This window comes from Balaenoptera borealis (genome assembly GCF_965194805.1).
Source record: "Balaenoptera borealis genome assembly, chromosome: 3".
NCBI classification, from domain to species: domain Eukaryota; kingdom Metazoa; phylum Chordata; class Mammalia; order Artiodactyla; family Balaenopteridae; genus Balaenoptera; species Balaenoptera borealis.
Genome location: NC_138866.1, coordinates 174,788,246 through 174,806,520, shown reverse-complemented (window position 1 = coordinate 174,806,520; position 18,275 = coordinate 174,788,246). Strand labels below are relative to the sequence as shown.

At 36.7% G+C, this 18,275-nt stretch overlaps 1 protein-coding gene across 27 annotated transcripts in view; it reads right to left on the bottom strand.

Annotated features, from left to right (window-relative positions):
* MYO3A (myosin IIIA) overlaps positions 1-18,275 on the bottom strand; it is a 188,188-nt gene that overhangs the window by 97,015 nt on the left and 72,898 nt on the right. For 25 of the 27 annotated variants that reach the window (XR_014242597.1, XR_014242598.1, XR_014242599.1 and 22 more), the window contains exons 11-15: positions 9,080-9,179; positions 7,396-7,512; positions 6,064-6,168; positions 5,873-5,956; positions 292-494 (exon numbers count right to left, since the gene is read on the bottom strand). Coding sequence is in view for 18 of the 27 variants with exons in the window: in XM_082385245.1 (XP_082241371.1) it covers positions 292-494; positions 5,873-5,956; positions 6,064-6,168; positions 7,396-7,512; positions 9,080-9,179 (609 nt within the window). In the remaining 9 variants the exon portion in view is untranslated. Of the gene's footprint in view, positions 1-291; positions 495-5,872; positions 5,957-6,063; positions 6,169-7,395; positions 7,513-9,079; positions 9,180-12,497; positions 15,174-16,473; positions 17,724-18,275 lie in introns of those variants that run through there. The other 2 variants (XM_082385241.1, XM_082385240.1) reach the window with 2 other exon arrangements.

Genomic DNA, 18,275 nt, shown 5'->3' with positions numbered 1-18,275 from the left:
AGAAATTACTCTAAGTTATCCTGTTAGTACCTCTATGATGGGCTGAGGCTTTCTATCTGTTTTCATAAACTTTAGGTTATTTATTAACTCCTTTACTGGATGTAACATATGAGAGAGTAAGACATTGCTGAGGCATCTCTGCTTCCAACAGTAAATGCCTCACACATAGTAGATGATCAATAAAATTCTGTTGAAATTTTGTTAAATGAGTAAGACATTTTATTATTAAAACAAAAGCATCATCTTTGCTTACGTTTCCCAGAAAATAGGAAATATGTGACATGAACTTACATGGCTTGGTGGATAACTCGGGATTTCTCCAGAAGGTATTCAGAAATCTGTGCTCCCACGACAGCCCCAGAAGGGGTAAATTTCATTTCTAAGTATTTTCCAAATCGGCTGGAATTGTCATTTATAATAGTGCAGGCATTGCCAAAGGCTTCCACCAAATTATTCACTTGTAAAATCTTCTCTTGCAGGGTTTTGTTATTAGCCTAGAGAAAATGGCAAGATATAAAAAAATGTAAAAAATTAATTTTGTATAGAATGGAATGTCTCTTCTTTGATAAGCACTTTATGTAGATGTAAACATACAAGTGCATCTTCTTGGTTTGTTGCCAGAAGTTACAACCTAGTATATTTTTCCCCTCCTGCTGGTGCATTCACTCACTTCCTTTCTTAGAGGGGCGAAGAGATCCTTTACACTTTTTCTATTCAAATACAGTGCTGTTAAGTTCCTGATTTACAAACACAATTTATAAGCAGTCTACGCATACTGAGATACATCTCAAACTTTGTTATTCCTCCTCTACCTACATGGGTCCCCATCCACATGATCCCCAAAACTGTGGACCAACTTCCCTTGCTTCCATGGAAGCTGTCAAACCTGCAACTAGAGGAGTAAAGGTAACGTGTGAACTCAGAAGTAGAGGAGAGGGAATAATCGTGAAAATCAAGAACAGCTCGGGTGTGTGGAAGGGAGATGTGGATCCCTGGTCCAGGCCAGCAGGCCTACGTGGCTGGCCCTCTATTTTCTCCTACACCATCTCACATTTTCCTTCCCCAAAACAAGCATCATGGTGGGTTTTTTTTCTTTACCACTTTACCTGAAATTCCACCAGAAATTTATTTCGGTTAACAACCAACCTCTTTTAGAAGGCATCCCCCCTCTTAGAGGTTTAAGGAGGTATCAGTCATTCACATCTTAGTAGAAATGGATCAAGTGGATTATTTTCAGTGTAATACCTTGCTGAAGTCAGCTGTGTTAAAGGTACGGAAATGTTTATGTAAGGGAGAGGAGCAGCAGGTATTTCTGGAACATGAGCTACATTAGAATTTGGGTGGGCTGAGGGGGCATTCACAGTGCGGTTTGGGGGGCATATAAGGATTTTGGATATCCTCTAAAAGAGGCAATAAAGGGCGAGAGAAGAGAGGAGCAAGAATTGGGATAAACTTGACTCTTTTTAAATGTTGTTTGGGGCTGGCCTTGCACTCATGAAAAAGGTGAGAAAACATCAACCTCCTGTATTAGGTAGCAGTGCCCTGCTACGTAAGGTTTGGAAGACTGTGTATTACAAAGGTAAATTCCATCCACCAAACATACCATTTTTGCATCTGCTAAATCTTTATCAAGGAGATAACTAAAAGACACACTCAGTTCCGATAAGGGTAGAATTCTTTTGTTTTTATATCACCATCTCCAATTAATATCAAGTCACATTTTTAGATCTAGCACAAAATAAAGATATTAAATAAACATTAGATGTGCTGACATCCACAAAACAACATTCATACGAGTTAATCCATTATTGACGAGAGCCTCTATCGACTTCACAAATCAAGAAAGAATAGCAAAGGCCCTTGCGGAAGGCCCCTGAGTAAATTAATTCAGGTGTTCAACTCTTCCACGCCAGGAGAGTATGCTGTGCCACACCATCCCAACTCTCTCCAAAATGACATTTATTTCAGTGAACTTAAAAGCTTGTAGAGTGATGCTTATCCCAGAAGTAAGGAGAGGGAAGTGGATGGGCAAGGGGATGGGGAAGGGATTGAGATGACAGCCCTGAGGTAGGCCCCCCTTCCTGGCCGCTACTGGCTCTTCCAGTTCTGAGGGGTCACAGGCCTGGTTACTAGTATATTTCTATTCCATACCCACACCCATGATGGAAAACATATAACCAGTCGATTGATTTTTAACAGGAACATGAAATTCTTTTGACACATTATTTTGACAATGAATTAGACTCAATTAAGCAGCTGTTTTGACACCATGAGGCACCCTTTTATACAGTGGTTGGGTCTGGCCTTGTACCCACAGTGCTTTGTAGCACAAGATTCCTATAATCACTGTGACGGCAAAAATTTTAAGATGACTCTACTTTTAACTATGCAAATCACTATAAACATTTTCCAAGGGATAAGTTGTACACAATTATTTTTTTTTTAGCCATTAGCCTAATGAGAACACATTATTCTTGATTTATCTTATTTCAAGGACTCTACTTGGAAAATCAAACCAAGTCTCTATCCTCAACATCCCATTTTTAAAAATTAAGGTAAAATTACATAGAGTGAGATTCGTCCTTTATATAGTTCTGAAAGTTTTTACAAACATATGTGACCATAAATCTCCCACTATAGTCCACACACAGAACAATCCCATCACCCCCAAAATTGTCTCATTACTCTTTGCAACCCTTCCCTCCACTCTCAGCCGCCAAAAATCCCTGATTTGTTTTTGTGCCTACGGTTTTAAATCTGCAAGAATGACACAGCAAGTGAACCATACATGTAGTCTTCTTAATCTGCTTCTCTGACTTAGCCTAATGCATTTGAGATTTATCCAAATCTCATCCAGTGAGCTTCATTGCTTGTATCAGTGTTCATTCTTTTTTATTGCTGAGTAATATTCCATGACATGGATGTACCATAGTTTGTTTATTCATTTCCTAGTTCTGTTGTTTCCACTCTCTGGAGATTATGAACAAAGCTGCTATAAATTATTTGTCTGTAGCTTTTTTGTACGAACATGGGTTTTCATTTCACTTGAACAAATACCTAGGAGTAGGATTGCTGGGTTGTATGATAAGTATGGTTAGACTTTCTAAGAAACTTCTGAGCTGTTTTCCAAAGTGGCTGTACCATTTTGCATTCTCATCAGCAACACACGAGAGTTTCATCCACTTCCTCTATGTTCTTGCCAGCACTTAGCATTGTCAGGTTTTAAAAAAAAATTTAGCCATTTTAATGGGTATATAATGGTGTCTCACTGTGGTTTTAATTTGCATTTCCCTAATGACTACTGGTGTTGAACATCGTATTTTCATTTGCTTTTTTTGCCATTTACATATCATCTTTGCTGAAATGGCTAGTCAATTTTTTTGTTCATATTTAAATTGTTATTTGATTTCTTATTATGGAATTTTAAGAGTTTTTAAAAATATATCTTCTGGATACAAGTCATTTATTAGATATGTGACTTACAAATAGTGTCTCTGAGTCTGTAGCTTGTGTTTTCATTTTCTTAACAGTATCATTCAGAGAACAGAATGTTCTTAATTTTGGTGAAATCAAACTTTTCCCTTTATGGATTATGCTTTTTATGTTGCATCTAACAGCTCTTTGCCTGACCCAAAATGACAAAGAACAAAGTTAACTGACTTAATTTTCTTCTAGAAATTTTACAGTTTTTGGTTTAATCTTTAGGTCTATGATCCATTTGAAGTTAATTTTTTATAGCATGTGAGGTCTAGAGTAAGGTTCAATCCTTTTGTATGCACATATTCCAGCACCATTTGTTAAAAGACTATCATTAATTGACCTTTCACCTTTGCTGAAAATCAATAAATCATATATGTGCAGATTTTTATTCTATTCCATTGATCTGTATACCATCTTTTCTTTAATAACACACTGTCTTGACTATCAAAGCTTTTATAGTGAGTCTTGAAATCAGGTAGTATTTATTAATCCTCCAATTTTGTTCTTTTTCAAAACTGATTATTATAGTTCCTTTGCCTTTCCATATACATTTTTGATTCAGTTTGTCAGTTTCTAAAAAAATAAAAGCCTGCTGGGATTTTTACTGTAAACTACATTGAATCTACAGATCAATCTGTGGAGGATTGACATCTTAATAATATTGAGTCTTTTAATCCATGAATATGTCATATCTCTCCTCTTATTCAGGTCTTCTTTGATTTCTTTTATCAACTTTTTCTATTTTTCAGCATATAAATCTTGTACATGTTCTGTAAGATCTAGATTTCAATAGTTCATGTTTTATGGTGCTAATATAAATGATCCATTTAAGTTTAAACTGATCATTGTTAGTATGTATATAATTAATTTTTGTATATTGACTCCCCTTTATCTTGCTGGTAACAAAGGAAGAGGAAGTAAGGAAAGCATTCAGTGAATACGTTAGGGCAAAAAACAGAGAAAATCACCTCTAGAAAGCCTTGCCATACAAATACAAATATACGATTTTTAGAAATTTCATGTAATGTCTGAAACATTTATATTAACATATTTCCATACAAATGTTAATATAAATGTTTCAGACATTACATGAAATTTCTAAAAATCTTATATTTGTATTTGTATGGAAATATGTATGGAAATATGTTAATATAAATGTTTCAGACATTACATGAAATTTCTAAAAATCGTATATTTGTATCTGTATGGAAATATGTATGGAAATATGTTAATATAAATGTTTCAGACATTACATGAAATTTCTAAAAATCTTATATGTTCTGGTATAATGTTATAAGTAATAATCCTAGTTATTACTTTAAAATGTATATCTCAGAAATAACTAATTTTCTTGTCAACTGCATTATTATGAACTTTCATCAAATCTTTAACCATGGTCATTTTTAAGTCTTTTGTCATTTACAGACAGTTCTGGGTGTACTCTGATGATTTTGCAAATATGTTCCTATAAAAGGGTTTCATCTTCAAGAAATTCATGGAAAAGACTCTGACAAGTACAGGTTTCTGGTAACTGACTGTACTGCTGAACAGAATGAATAAGCATTTTCAGAACTCTAATGAAAAACTGATGAACTCATAAAAGTGCTAACAAAAGATCAAGATGGAAAAAAAAAATTAATTACATGGGACTGAGTGAACTGATGAGGATGAGTATAATTTTTGTGACTTTCTGTCTGAATCTAAAAAAAAAAAAAAAAATCCCACAAGGACTCAGAGGCAAAGAATATACAAATCAATTTTCACTGCAAAGTAAAGGAGCTGTTACAGTGGAGGATTACTGGACTGAATGTCAATATTATGACATAGTATGAGTGTGTTTCATGTTTGGTAATTGCAATCATTGTTGCTTTGGTTGTGGTCATCCATGTACAATGCTTGGTGTCAGTCTATTTATCTCTTGTAAAAATAAAATACAGTGTGTGTGTGTGAAAAAAAAAAAAAAATGCAGGCAAACACTGGAAGACCTTGAAAAAGTCCTTAACTCTCAACCTCTGTCTTCTTCCTGTATTGAAATAAGATAGTTGGACTAGACAACTTCAGATGTCCTTTTCAGCAATAAAGTCAATGAGTCAAAGGAACAAAACTGAAACAAGACTTACAGATGGTTTAACAATAAATTTTGATGACTCCCTAAAAAAAAAAAAAAAAAAAAAGAAAGCCTTGCCTACTAAGAGTGAGAAAAGTTAGAATTTGCTTAAAACAAAACATATGCTCTTTATATTGTTATATTTTAAACTCACAAAGGACAAGTGTGTTCTAATTTCTGTGCATTATTAAATGTGGAAATTCATAAATATTAACCTAATCAGTTAAATTAAATTCTGAAGAATAACAAGTATTTCTGTTAGGACAGAGAAAAATTAAATGATACCTTTCCAAGCACTGTCAGCTGCTGAACTAGGAGATGGGCACTTTCCGTCTTTCCAGCACCACTTTCCCCGGAAATAACAATGCACTGCGCAGTGAGAAAAGGAAACTGTGAGAAGACTTGATCCTCACAAAATGCAGCTGACACACGAGAAACTAAGAGGAGAATTTCTAAAGATGTGAGACTCTCCTTACCTGATCTGAATTATATGTTACCATAGACTGGTATCCTAAGTCAGCCATGGCAAAAATGTGAGGAGGATTGGCAGTTCTCTTTGCTCCAATATACAGTTTGGAATGCTGAAGGTTAAAAAGAACATGTGCTGTAGGGCTTTTGTTCTTCTTTAAACCCTATATATTTACAGATAGAGTGCTAATTTTTAAAGCAAAAGATGAATCAAAATACAGCTTCATACCACCAAAACATTACATCCATATTACATACACACATACATGCACAAATCATGGACAATTACATAAAATAAAAGTTTGACATAAAACAACAGGGAAAAATGATATGACATAACATGACATCACTTTGGCAGTCGTATTTAAAAGGAGACTGTTTTGGAAGTGCATACCACTTCCAAAGCAGAATTTAAAGTTTCAAAATACTATGATTTCCTTAAATAAGCAGATACTTTATAAATAAGACAATCAGGTATCATTTTGTTGACTACTCCTTGGATATAATAATGTATGACATACGATCACTGCTTTTTTCCTTTCATATCATTTAACATACACTTTCTCATTTACTTTGCCCAAGATCACACAGTTAATTGATAGCAGAATTTGTGCTAAAGCCCAGGTCTTCTAAAACTTGGTCAAGGTTCATAAATATGCCATTATTCTCGTAAATCTTAAAGTGGTAGAGACTGAGAGAATTACATACTTTTCACACAAAATATTATATTAAGCACAGTATTATTCTAGAGTAATATAATATTATAATACAATATAATATTCTAGAGTACACAAATAGCTAGAAGAGTATGGATCCAATTCAAAATGAAAAACAGCCCAGCTTAACTCCAGAACACTATTTTATATTTAAACATTAGGGATGAATAATGGATAATTATGTGCTTATATTCATAAAACATATTGTCTGATATTAAGAAATTAACCAGAAGGAATTTTTAAACTCATAATGATGAGTTTTACAGCCATTAAGTATATAGTACCTATATATACAATGTAATTTTACTTTTGACTCTCCTATACTTGGTTCAGAGGTAGACATTAAGTGTACACTTTTTAGGCATCTGTTTATTGATATGATATGTAGTGTGGACCAGTTACTAATTAGCAATGACAAGAAGTAATTAACATATCTCACACAAAGACCATAAACTGCATCCAAATCGATTCATCTTCTGTTTTTTCCTATCTCTACGTTCTAACAATAATTATTTAACTGTTTATTCAAAGGATTAGATAAAATAAAATTAAATTAATTTAAATACCTGAAGAGTATAAATTTTTGTACAAAGTAAGAAAATGTGTACAAGCCACACCACATACCTCTGTGGAATAAAGACCCAGACTCTGAAAAGGGTTAAGAGCAATGAGTATGTCTCCCACATAGAAGTAAATCTGATCTCTGGAGTAACACTTCTCAAGTTGCTCTGAGACTGTATTCTATAACGAAATAAAAATAATCTCTTTTTGTTAAAAATCATTGATGGTCAATTATCATTTTAAAAGTAAACGATAAGAAATAAAACATCTGGAATCTGGAGGAAGGATCAGAAAGAAATAGATCTATTGAGAGTAAGAAGTGTAACCTCCGGTCAGCAACTATCCTTCCCCTTGATGGGTATTTTCTTTTCTTTCGAGAGCTGTAGAGGGATGTCATTGTTACCTGTGTTTTCCACAGAATATATTATATGTTACAGGGATTATATATACACAATGCTTTCAAGGAAGTAAGTAAATGCAGTAGTTGAAGTAAAGAGAAAGAACACTAGAAAAGGGAAGAGACGATATAGTGAACATGATTTTATTCCAAATGAAGGTTATTCAATGGCTCTGTGGAATGTCTTAGTTCCTTTGCTTAAATGTTTGGCTTTGAGGCAGAGTAAAAAGTACAGAAAAGTAACTTCCACAATTGATAAATCATATGAATACATGGAATCAATTTTAACAGTGCCAGACATCATCATTTATAGTATATGACACAAGACCAAAAGATCTTGGGTCAAAAAAGAGACAAAAAAATAAAACACAGACAACAGAAACAAACAAACCCAGTGTTTAATACATAGGTCAGCAATATGATTAGTAAAGCCTTCTTTATAATCCATAAGCTTAGGACTTCACATCATTGGAAAATCTGATACACAAAGATTCATAAAGGTGTTGGCAATCTCTGGCTTACAAACACTATTTGATTACAAGATGTTTGATGTTCTCAAGAAAGATTATTCTGAGGAAGTACTTGAGTTGTTTATGCAACCCAAAATTTACCAAATGACTACTTCGGTTCAGAATATGCCTCCTGATTTGCTGCACTTTTAAGCAAAATGCTCAGGAATGTATCAGAAGTATTAAAAAAAGAAAAGCCTGTGGATCAGGCAGGGTAGTGATCCCAACCTTTTACTGAAAAGGAGCCTTATTATTTCTCTAATGATGTGATTATCTGACATAAAAGGTGATGAGGAAAAAGAGGATGAGACTATAATTTACTGGCTTGGACTGGTACCTTCATGAGAGATGTCTGAAATATTTCTGAGGTCACTGGGATAAGAAGCTTCAAGCAGAATTCATTTCCCTAAAAGCTGGGCTCTGTGATCCCACGAGGGGTCCACTGACCATGGTAAGAGACAGGCTCTCAAGATATCTTCGAGGCTTTAGGTCCTGCCACTGAGATGGTGATGTAGGAAGCAAATTGCCCCTTTGAGACTCCTGGGGAGAATTGAGGGGAAGAAGGGGTCTTGGACCTAAGCAACTCAAGCTTGTGGGAACTAGCACTTTTGTAATTTGAATATAAAAAAGAAGAAAAAGTTGACACCAGGCTGGAGAGATCTGCAAATGGGAGTTACACACAGTAAAACTGAAGACTGAAAGAGAGATGATTAGGAAGCTAAGAGATGACAAAAGCATGAAACCTACAGATGCTATTCAAAGAGCCTCCTGCTCAAACCACTTCCATAAATTTTTTTTAAATAGACAGAATGTTTAAGTTTAATTAAGCTGAGTTTCTTACCTCGTCCAAAACTTCTAGGGTTGCTAAATCATCTACATCCTTGAGGTTGGAAATTAAAGATCTGCTGAAGTTACTTTTCTTGGTGTAAAGACGTTCATGCCTGAGGAGCAATAAAAAAGAAAACCCTTTCTGATTTGAGAACTTATTACTAATCATAGTAAAAGTCGAATTTAGATACTAAGAAACTGAAAAACATCTATGAAGCTGATTTGCTAAATTCAACGATAACAATTTACCAGAAAACAACCTCATGTATTTGATTTGTCTTCCCCTCTTCACTGGGAAAATGCAACACATTAAACTTACTTCATGGATGATAAAAAGAGCTCATTATTTCCATCAAGAACTACCTTATATATAATATTCTTTAAAGCTTCCTCTAAATTCCGATGTGTGATTTAATCTGTTACAAAGTGGTGAGTTGGAGCGATTTTCACTCATTAGATTTCCAGTTTTGCCTGAGGTAGTGTTAGCCCACTGGTAGTCAAGGAATGATAATTTGAAAAATTATTATTCAGCAGAATTTAAGAGGAATACAAAATAAGCCGCACTGGGGACTTTTAAAAGGTAAAATGTATGCAGAAAATTGATTTCAGGTACTAGGAAGTTTATTTTCAAAGTGAAACATTTCAGCAATTTCAATAACAGCGTAAAGATCTTGATCTGACATGAGGTCTGGAGAAGTTGCTGAGGTAAACACAAGGGTTTGTTTCAACTTTTCTGGACATGAAATCATCATCCACTCTATTTTGAGCATAACTGCATTTTCAGTGTTTATTTTTGGGCAGACTGTTATGCATTTGAATCTGTCCATTAGTGAAAGGGGAAGGAATACGCAGATTACGAAGCATGATAAGAATCATACCACTTACTCACCAAACTGTAATGGTTTCTCATTGCTTAGAGAATTAAGTCACTATTGATAATGGTCCCCCCTCTACCTATGGCCAATCCCGTTTTGTGCGCTCGATTCCATCTCCTCTCACTTACTCAAGGATATCACTCCTGCTGGGTCCCTCTTTCTCTCCTGTATCACTCATTTCTCCCTCTCGACTGTTATCACATCTTCCCCAAAAGAAACAAACAATCAAACAAACCACCTGTCCTTTAGTTTGTTTCCTCCATCTACCGTTCCATTTCCTTGCTTTATAGCAAAAATCCTCAAAAGAATTATCTACACTTAACTTCTTCAATTTCACTCCACCCATTAAGAAAACCCATGTCAGTCAGGCTGTCATCACACTCCTCGTAAACAGCTTCCTTTAAGGACAGCAGTGACCTTCTTCACATTGCTGAGTACAATGGTCCATTCTAAGTCCTCATTTTACTTAACCTACTGGCAGCACTTGACAAACTCTTCTTGAATACGTTTGTCTTGGTGTCTTATGTCCTTCTCTTGATTCTCTTCCTTACCTCACTGGCATCTCCGTCTCAGTATCTTTTTCTGGCTCCTCCTCATCTTCCTACTGTCACATTTTTGAGTCTCCCAAGCTTCAGTCCTTAGAGCTATTTTCTTCTCTATCAACATGTACTTCCTGACTTCATCGCTTTAAATACCACTCGTGCACTGACAGCTCTGCTCATCTCCAGACCTAAGCACCCAGCTGCTCGCTCGATGCTTCACTTGGATGTGAAGGTGGCTGACTTAACATGTCCCAAACCTGCTCCTGCCCACGACCCTCATCTCAGCCCATGGTGATCCACTCGTCTGCTTGTCAGCCTGACCCCTGGCTCCTGACTTTTTCTCATACCCCTCCTGCAAACTATGTACAAATCCCCTCAGCGTCTTCATCAAATCCAATCCAGAACCAAACCCTTCTCACCACCATCACCTCCACTACAGTTCATCTCACACCACAGCAGCCTCCCCGCTGCCGCCTTTGCCTCTGATATCCTTCTCAACACTGCAGTCGGAGTGAGATTTTAAAAATACGTAAGATTTGTCCTTTGTCTTTTAATTTCCTCCTCAGTCCCATCTGTGTGATGAAACTTTTCACAGTCTACCTCAAATGCCACCTCTTTTAAACCCTCAGCATAATTCTGTACATCCTTCCGGACAAATATCTAAGTTAAGTCATTTCAGTCAATCACTTGTGTACAGGTCTTACCCCCTTTACTAGACTGTAAAGTTCCTCAGGATGGTGCTGGAATAGTTGGACATCCATGTGCAGAAAAAAAAAAAAAAAGAATCTAGACACTAAACTTACAAAATTTTCACAAAAATTAAGTTAAAATAAGTCATAGCATATATACACTACCAAATGTAAAATAGATAGCTAGTGGGAAGCAGCTGCATAGCACAGGGAGATCAGCTCTGTGTTTTGTGACCACCTAGAGGGGTGGGATAGGGAGGGTGGGAGGGAGGGAGACGCAAGAGAGAAGAGATATGGGGATATATGTATATGTATAGCTGATTCACTTTGTTATAAAGCAGAAACTAACACACCATTGTAAAGCAATTATATTCCAATAAAGATGTTAAAATAAATAAATAAATAAGTCATAGGCCTAAATGTAAGATACAAAACTATAAAACTTCTAGAAGATAATATAGGAGAAAAAAGCTAGATAACCTTGGGTGTAGAAATGAGTGTATGGACACAACACCCAAAACATCATCCATGAAAGAAAAAAGTGATAAGGTAGACTTCATTAAAATGAAAAACTTCTGGGCTTCCCTGGTGGCGCAGTGGTTAAGAATCCTCCTGCCAATGCAGGGGACACGGGTTCGAGCCCTGGTCCGGGAAGATCCCACATGCCGCGGAGCAACTAAGCCCGTGCACCACAACTACTGAGCCTGTGCTCTAGAGCCCAAGAGGCACAACTACTGAAGCCCGCATGCTTAGAGCCCATGCTCCGCAGCAAGAGAAGCCATCGCAATGAGAAGCCCGCGCACTGCAACAAAGAGTAGCCCCCACTCGGCACAACTAGAGAAAGCCTGCGCACAGCAATGAAGACCAATGCAGCCAAAAATATTACAAAAAAAAAAAAGAAAAACTTCTGTTCTGTGAAAGACACTGTTGGGACTTCCCTGCTGGCACAGTGGTTAAGAATCCGCCTGCCAATGCAGGGAACACAGGTTCGAGCCCTGGTCCGGGAAGATCCCACAAGCCACGGAGCAACTAAGTGCATGCACCACAACTACTGAGCCTGCACTCTAGAGTTCGTGAGCCAAAACTACTGAGCACACGTGCTACAACTACTGAAGCACACACACCTAGAGCCCCAGCTCTGCAACAAGAGAAGCCACCGCAGTGAGAAGGCCGTGCACCACAACGAAGAGTAGCCCCCCTCGCCACAACTAGAGAAAGCCCATGCACAGCGATGAAGACCCAACACAGCCAAAAATAAATAAATAAATAAATAAATAAATAAATAAATAAATTCATAAAGTAAAAAAAAAAAACTATTAAAAAAAAAGACACTGTTAAGAGAATAAAAAGTGAAGCCACAGGCTGGCAGAAAACATTTGCAAATAATATATCTGATTAAGGACTTGTATCTAATAATATGAACACTGCTTTACTCCTACTTGCAATTCTTAGATGTTTCCGTAATAATTTTTATAGCATTTACAAAAATGTATAATTATGCACTTATTTGTGTAGATAATTTAGCTAATATTTGAATCCCTTACTACAATACAAGCTCCAACATACACAAGACTATGTGTCTTTAGTTTCCCATTGTGTCCTTGGAACAAGGAGATGATTGAGAACACAGTAGGTCCTCAATAAATATTAGTCGAATGAATGAGTGAATACATATCTCCCACAATTTCTGGCACAGGATTTGCCCATAGTTGGTCTCCACATTTGCTGATCTCGACAAGAATCATCTTTCGTATCCCCTTATTTCCAAAGAAACTCATATGACATATGATTTTTAAGACAATAGAGAAAGATATCCAATTATGTATTTAATAAGTGAAGAGCCCTGAATTTTCCATCTGTTTTTATGGGTCCATTTGGCATCCAAAGACTGTTCCTGGAGAATGACAAGGAGTGGATGGGGACAAGGAGCCTGGACTCAGGCACGAGCCCTGCAGCTGAAACAGCAGGGGGGACAGTGGTCCGTGGTGAGGCTGGACTCCAGGCGCTACGGGAAGCCAATGGAATATTTTAATCAAAGGGCAGAGTGTGGAAACAATACGGTGGAGTAGCATGTTTTAGTAAAGAAAAAAAATCATTTTACTATATTCTAGAAATAAACATTATCACTAGGTAAAGAAAGCCAAGAAAAGTTAAACTTCAAGTAGTGAATGCAATTTAGGGTCATTTATTCTAAGAACATATTAGATGATAAATGTGGCATTTCAAATCAGTAGAGAAAGAAAAAAAATTCAAGAAATTGTGCTGGAACAGCTGGTTAAAATTTTGGGAATCATGTACTTTATGTAAAAATTAATTCCAGATGGATTAACAAACATAGATTTAAAATGTCATCATAAAAGTTCTAGGAGAAGATGCAAAAGAACGGCTGTGTAGTAATGGGATACAGATGGAATTTGTAAGTATGAAAAGATAGAAAGGAGAATTAAAAAATGGAAGAGATTTGACAATACAATTTTAATATGAGTATAACAAAACACAAGTAAAAGAGAAAATGGGAAAAATATTTGCAATATGTATGATGGACAAAGAATATGTCTAATATATCAAGAACTCTTGAAACTCAAAGAACGCTGAATAGGAGATACCATGAGATACTAAGATAGCAATCTTGTATTGAACACACAAGTTTTAGGCTTGTCTCTTTTAATTTGGGAAGATAAATTTATCACTATCACCATTTTCTAAAAAAGACATGTTATCACCAAAAAATGCTGGAAGCTAATAATCTTACCTAGACTAACAATATTGAAAAAGCTGAATCATATAATCTCTGTTGCTTCTTCCAACCCTGGAATTATCTGTCAACCGAAGTTTGTGTACTGATAGGTGTACTATTGTAGCGTATGGCTGACTGCTTCATTCTGAAGAGAAAAAAGTTCTTTTCCATGACTTTGAAAAACTAGGCTTTACCATTCATAAAGATTTCATCAGGGGACTTGAGAACATGCTTTGGCCCTATTCTAGAGCATAGCTCCTTTATTTAGATTTCTCTCCAGTTAAAGAGTAGAGGGGCTAAGGTATATGGGGAGTGGCCAAGCAGACAGCAATAATGGCCATAAAGCCAGGGAGGAACAGGGGTTGACTGATAAATTATTCTACATTGAACTAAATTCTGAGGTGGTTATACAGAAAATCAAAAGTTATTTCTGAAGCTATATAAATCCTTTCCTTTGTTTAGATCATGGAATTATTGACACCAACGTTGCAGTTAAGAGGCTGGGCTCTAGAATCTGAATGCTCAGATCAAATAACAAAAGATTTTGTGAGGATAAGCAAAATGGATTATTTCCTGTAAAACTCTCATTTAGAATGGGCATATGGAAATGCCTTATATATAATTGCTACTATTATTCCAGCTGTGGCCCTACCATTGACTAGCCATGTGGCCTTGGGCAAGGAACTTACTCTGCTTCTTCAGAAATAAAATGGAAATAATAATGGCTATTTCATAAGAATGTTGTGAGATTAAATGATATAATACATGTAAAGTAATTCATTCAGGGTCTGCTATGGTTAATAAATTTTTATTATTATTATTATTATTGCCTTTATGATCATAGGTTTAATCCTCATTTACTTTATACTTTATATTTATATTTAATATTTATATTGAATTATATATTTAATTTCTATTTATTTCATATTTAGTTGTCTTCACTCTCTTTTTGTCCCAGAGGTGACCCCTCTACCCTCCTCAAGCATGAACTGTAAATACATGACACTGAACTCAGCATAAACTGAGCAGGGAGTGAGAAAATGTGGGCCCAGGTCTTGCTGATGGAGGATTCACGAGCATCACTGATTCTGAAGGACTTCATTGTATTTATTATTAAGTCCTATGTATACCCTGATGGTAGCATCTCAGCAGGAAATGGGCATCGTATCAGCAAACAACTCTTCCTTTCTTTGTTTCTCCTCCCTGTGTCACTGCAGTGCTCAGGCTGATTTTACTGGTAACAGAGCTGATGCTCAGTCAGGTGCTGGAGGAACGTGGTGAAAAGGCACATGGTGTCAGGCATATGTCGGCGCCAGCACACTCCCCTCCCATCTCCCACTGCTTCAGAGTTCGGCGCTGCTCTCCACGAGGTCAGTTTAACTGGAGAAGTCCCCCGGCCATGGGGACTGCCTATTTCCATTTCTCCCCTATCTGTATTTCTGCACCACCAATGACCGCTGGACAAGCCATCACAATAGACTGCTCTAGAAAGCACTGTCAGCGTTGCTGTCACTTGGTTGGGTCTTAAACGTAATAGAGACAATGGGGCCAAAAAAAAAAGACAGTTACAGCTGTCATGACAAAGTAGCATGAGTGAAGGACTCACATTTATACTCCCTCAAGTGGCATGATTAGTTGCATCAAGAATACTTAATATTTTAAAAACTACACAATTGACCACATATAAGATCATAGGGTGTAAGAGTGAGAAAAGCAGTTAAATAAAATAGTCCAATTCCCTTTAAGAACTGTGAAAAGTGAGGTAGACAAGTTTGTGATGTGTTCACAAAAACTCAACGAACCCAGTGATTAATATGATATCTCCATTCCTGCTCTGATTCATTAGACTTCTCCCACCCTAAACACACACACACACACACACACACACACACTAGGTAGAGCCTTAAATTGTAGGTTTCAACATCCACTACTGCATTCATTCATTCAACAAATACTTAAATTTCTGGAGCATCTAATATGTTTCAGGCACTGTTAGGAGTTGGGATAAAGCTATGAAGACAACAGATAAAGTCCCTGCTCACATGGAACACACATTCTGATGGAAGAGTTAACAATAAATTATAAACAAAAAAGATCATTTCAGCTAGGACAGGTATGTCTGGACAGATTCATTTTTGAAGGAGAATATGTTAAAATCAAGCATGCAGCCGTGGTTATTGCTTCAAACACTACCGGATTAATGGACAAAGCCATATTTGTTCACGAGGGTTTTGAAATTACACAAATCATGCAGAGTTAATTCAGGTGCATAAATTAGTTTATAAAACTTTTTTTCATGAGTTAAACACTTTAAAAGCTATTAAGGTTGTAATGAATGATTAAGAAAAACTATTTTTAAGGTGTATTCTATGAATGAAAATAAAAAGAATCATCAATTGTGAAAATATTTTACATCTTCTTATTGATACATGTCTCTTTTGGTCATTAATGTAGCCTAAGCACCTAAAACAGTAGCTGGGACATAGTAGGTACTCAATAAATAAGTGCAGGATGAATAAATGAATGAATAAATAATTATTTGTCAAAGGAAACTGTCCGATACTTTTACACTTTTTACATTTTCCTTTTGCCTTCAATTTATAGAATTAATTTCCATTGTTACTTTATTAAATATTTAATTTCTGTGAGACTTGGAGAAGGCAAAGTCAGAATCCTTCCAATAAGATTTTTGTCCTCTTGTGAAAAGTACAGCTTGTTAACCAGATTATATTTTTCATTTACTCCGTAATACTGGAGAGACATAGTTTCAGACTACAAATATTTTCTTTCTGTGTTATCAAAGGTCACAAACACCTCAGGGTAGGTTAGCATAGCTTCACTTGTATTTCAGTTCTACACACTGAAAAGAGAAACAACTCTCGCTGCTCCCTATTAAACTTTTATCCTTACTACTCAGTTGTACTACTGTAAACCAACAGCTTTATTTGCTTTTACTTTGGTTAAATATTCTCTTGTAAATATCAAGCTCCATCTTCTAAGGTGATTCAGGAGCCACTGGGGTAGTACAGAAATCCTTTGTTAAACAGAAATATAATCAATGGTTTTCTTTTACTTTCCTTATCCATCTTTAAATTCCACTAACAAAGTCACAACTGGTAATACCAATGGGCATACAGGCTCCCACTGGTGTGCCCTGGAAGACTAGTTTTTATTGATCTGCAGTTTGACCCCTTTGGCCAATCGTGCAGTTTTGAAAAGATGCTGGGGAAGGAGCACACACCAGCCGGGTCACCCAGATGAGCAGATCAGCTCTGGCGATGACTGGAGTGACAGATGTCATCGTCACCCAGCTCAGCTACACTTTCGATTGTTCTTTTCATTCACAGAGCCCTTCCTCTTTCACATATAGTTATCTGGCGGCTGAAGAAAAATGTTCCCACTGAGAAATCTTGTCGGTTTCTGCTGTGAATGTGACTCCTCTGTGCTATTATTTTAGAGTGACCCGGTTTGAGATGCTGAAATGAAACTGACACCGGTGTTTGCAAGAATATTTGATCCTCCATCTGCCAAGAGCTCCTGACGTCTTTCTTCTCCTCATCCTTAGCTCAGAGACAAGTAAGAGAGCAGGGGGGAGACAGTTTCTGTAAGTAGAATCTCGCTGCGAAGATGGAGTACCATAGTTCCTTCAATGTGTAGAGTTATTAGTGCCACTGTAAGTATCTGTCAGACAAACATCAGTACAGCAAAACAATCTGGTTAAGAACAAGCATGGCTGGGACTTCCCTGGCGGTCCAGCGGTTAAGACTCCAGGCTTCCACTGCAGGGGGCACGGGTTCAATCTCTGCTCGGGGAACTAAGATCCCGCAAGCCACGTGGTGTGGCCAAAAACAAAAACAGAAAAACAAACAAACAAAAAAAAACATGGGTGAGGAGTTTCACATAGTCTGACTTTTCAAGGAACGATAGCATGAAGGGTCATGGAGAGTGTATGATTACCTTTACTACTTTAATTTTTTATAAGTATAAAAAGTATACTTTGTTTTTTAAAAAAAATTGAAAAATACCAAAAGGTATAAGAAAAAATGTCACCTGTAACTACATCCCCAATAAAACCACCGTTGACATTTTGATATTTCCTTTTATTCTTTTTTATACGTACCTAGTTTTTAAACAAGTCGACAGGATTTCATCTTTGTGCCATCTTACCCTCCCAGCCTCCTTCCTCTCTGGTGACAAGGGATGAATTTCCCTGCTCTGGGCACAGGCCAGCTCTTGTGCTCGTACACCTGCTTCCTCCAGGGTCACTGCTGTGATGCACCCCTGTCATCGGCAGCACAACCTCTCCCCCGTCAGCGTACAATGTGCTCTAGTATCTCCCATCTTAAAAAAAAAATCTCTCCTTTGA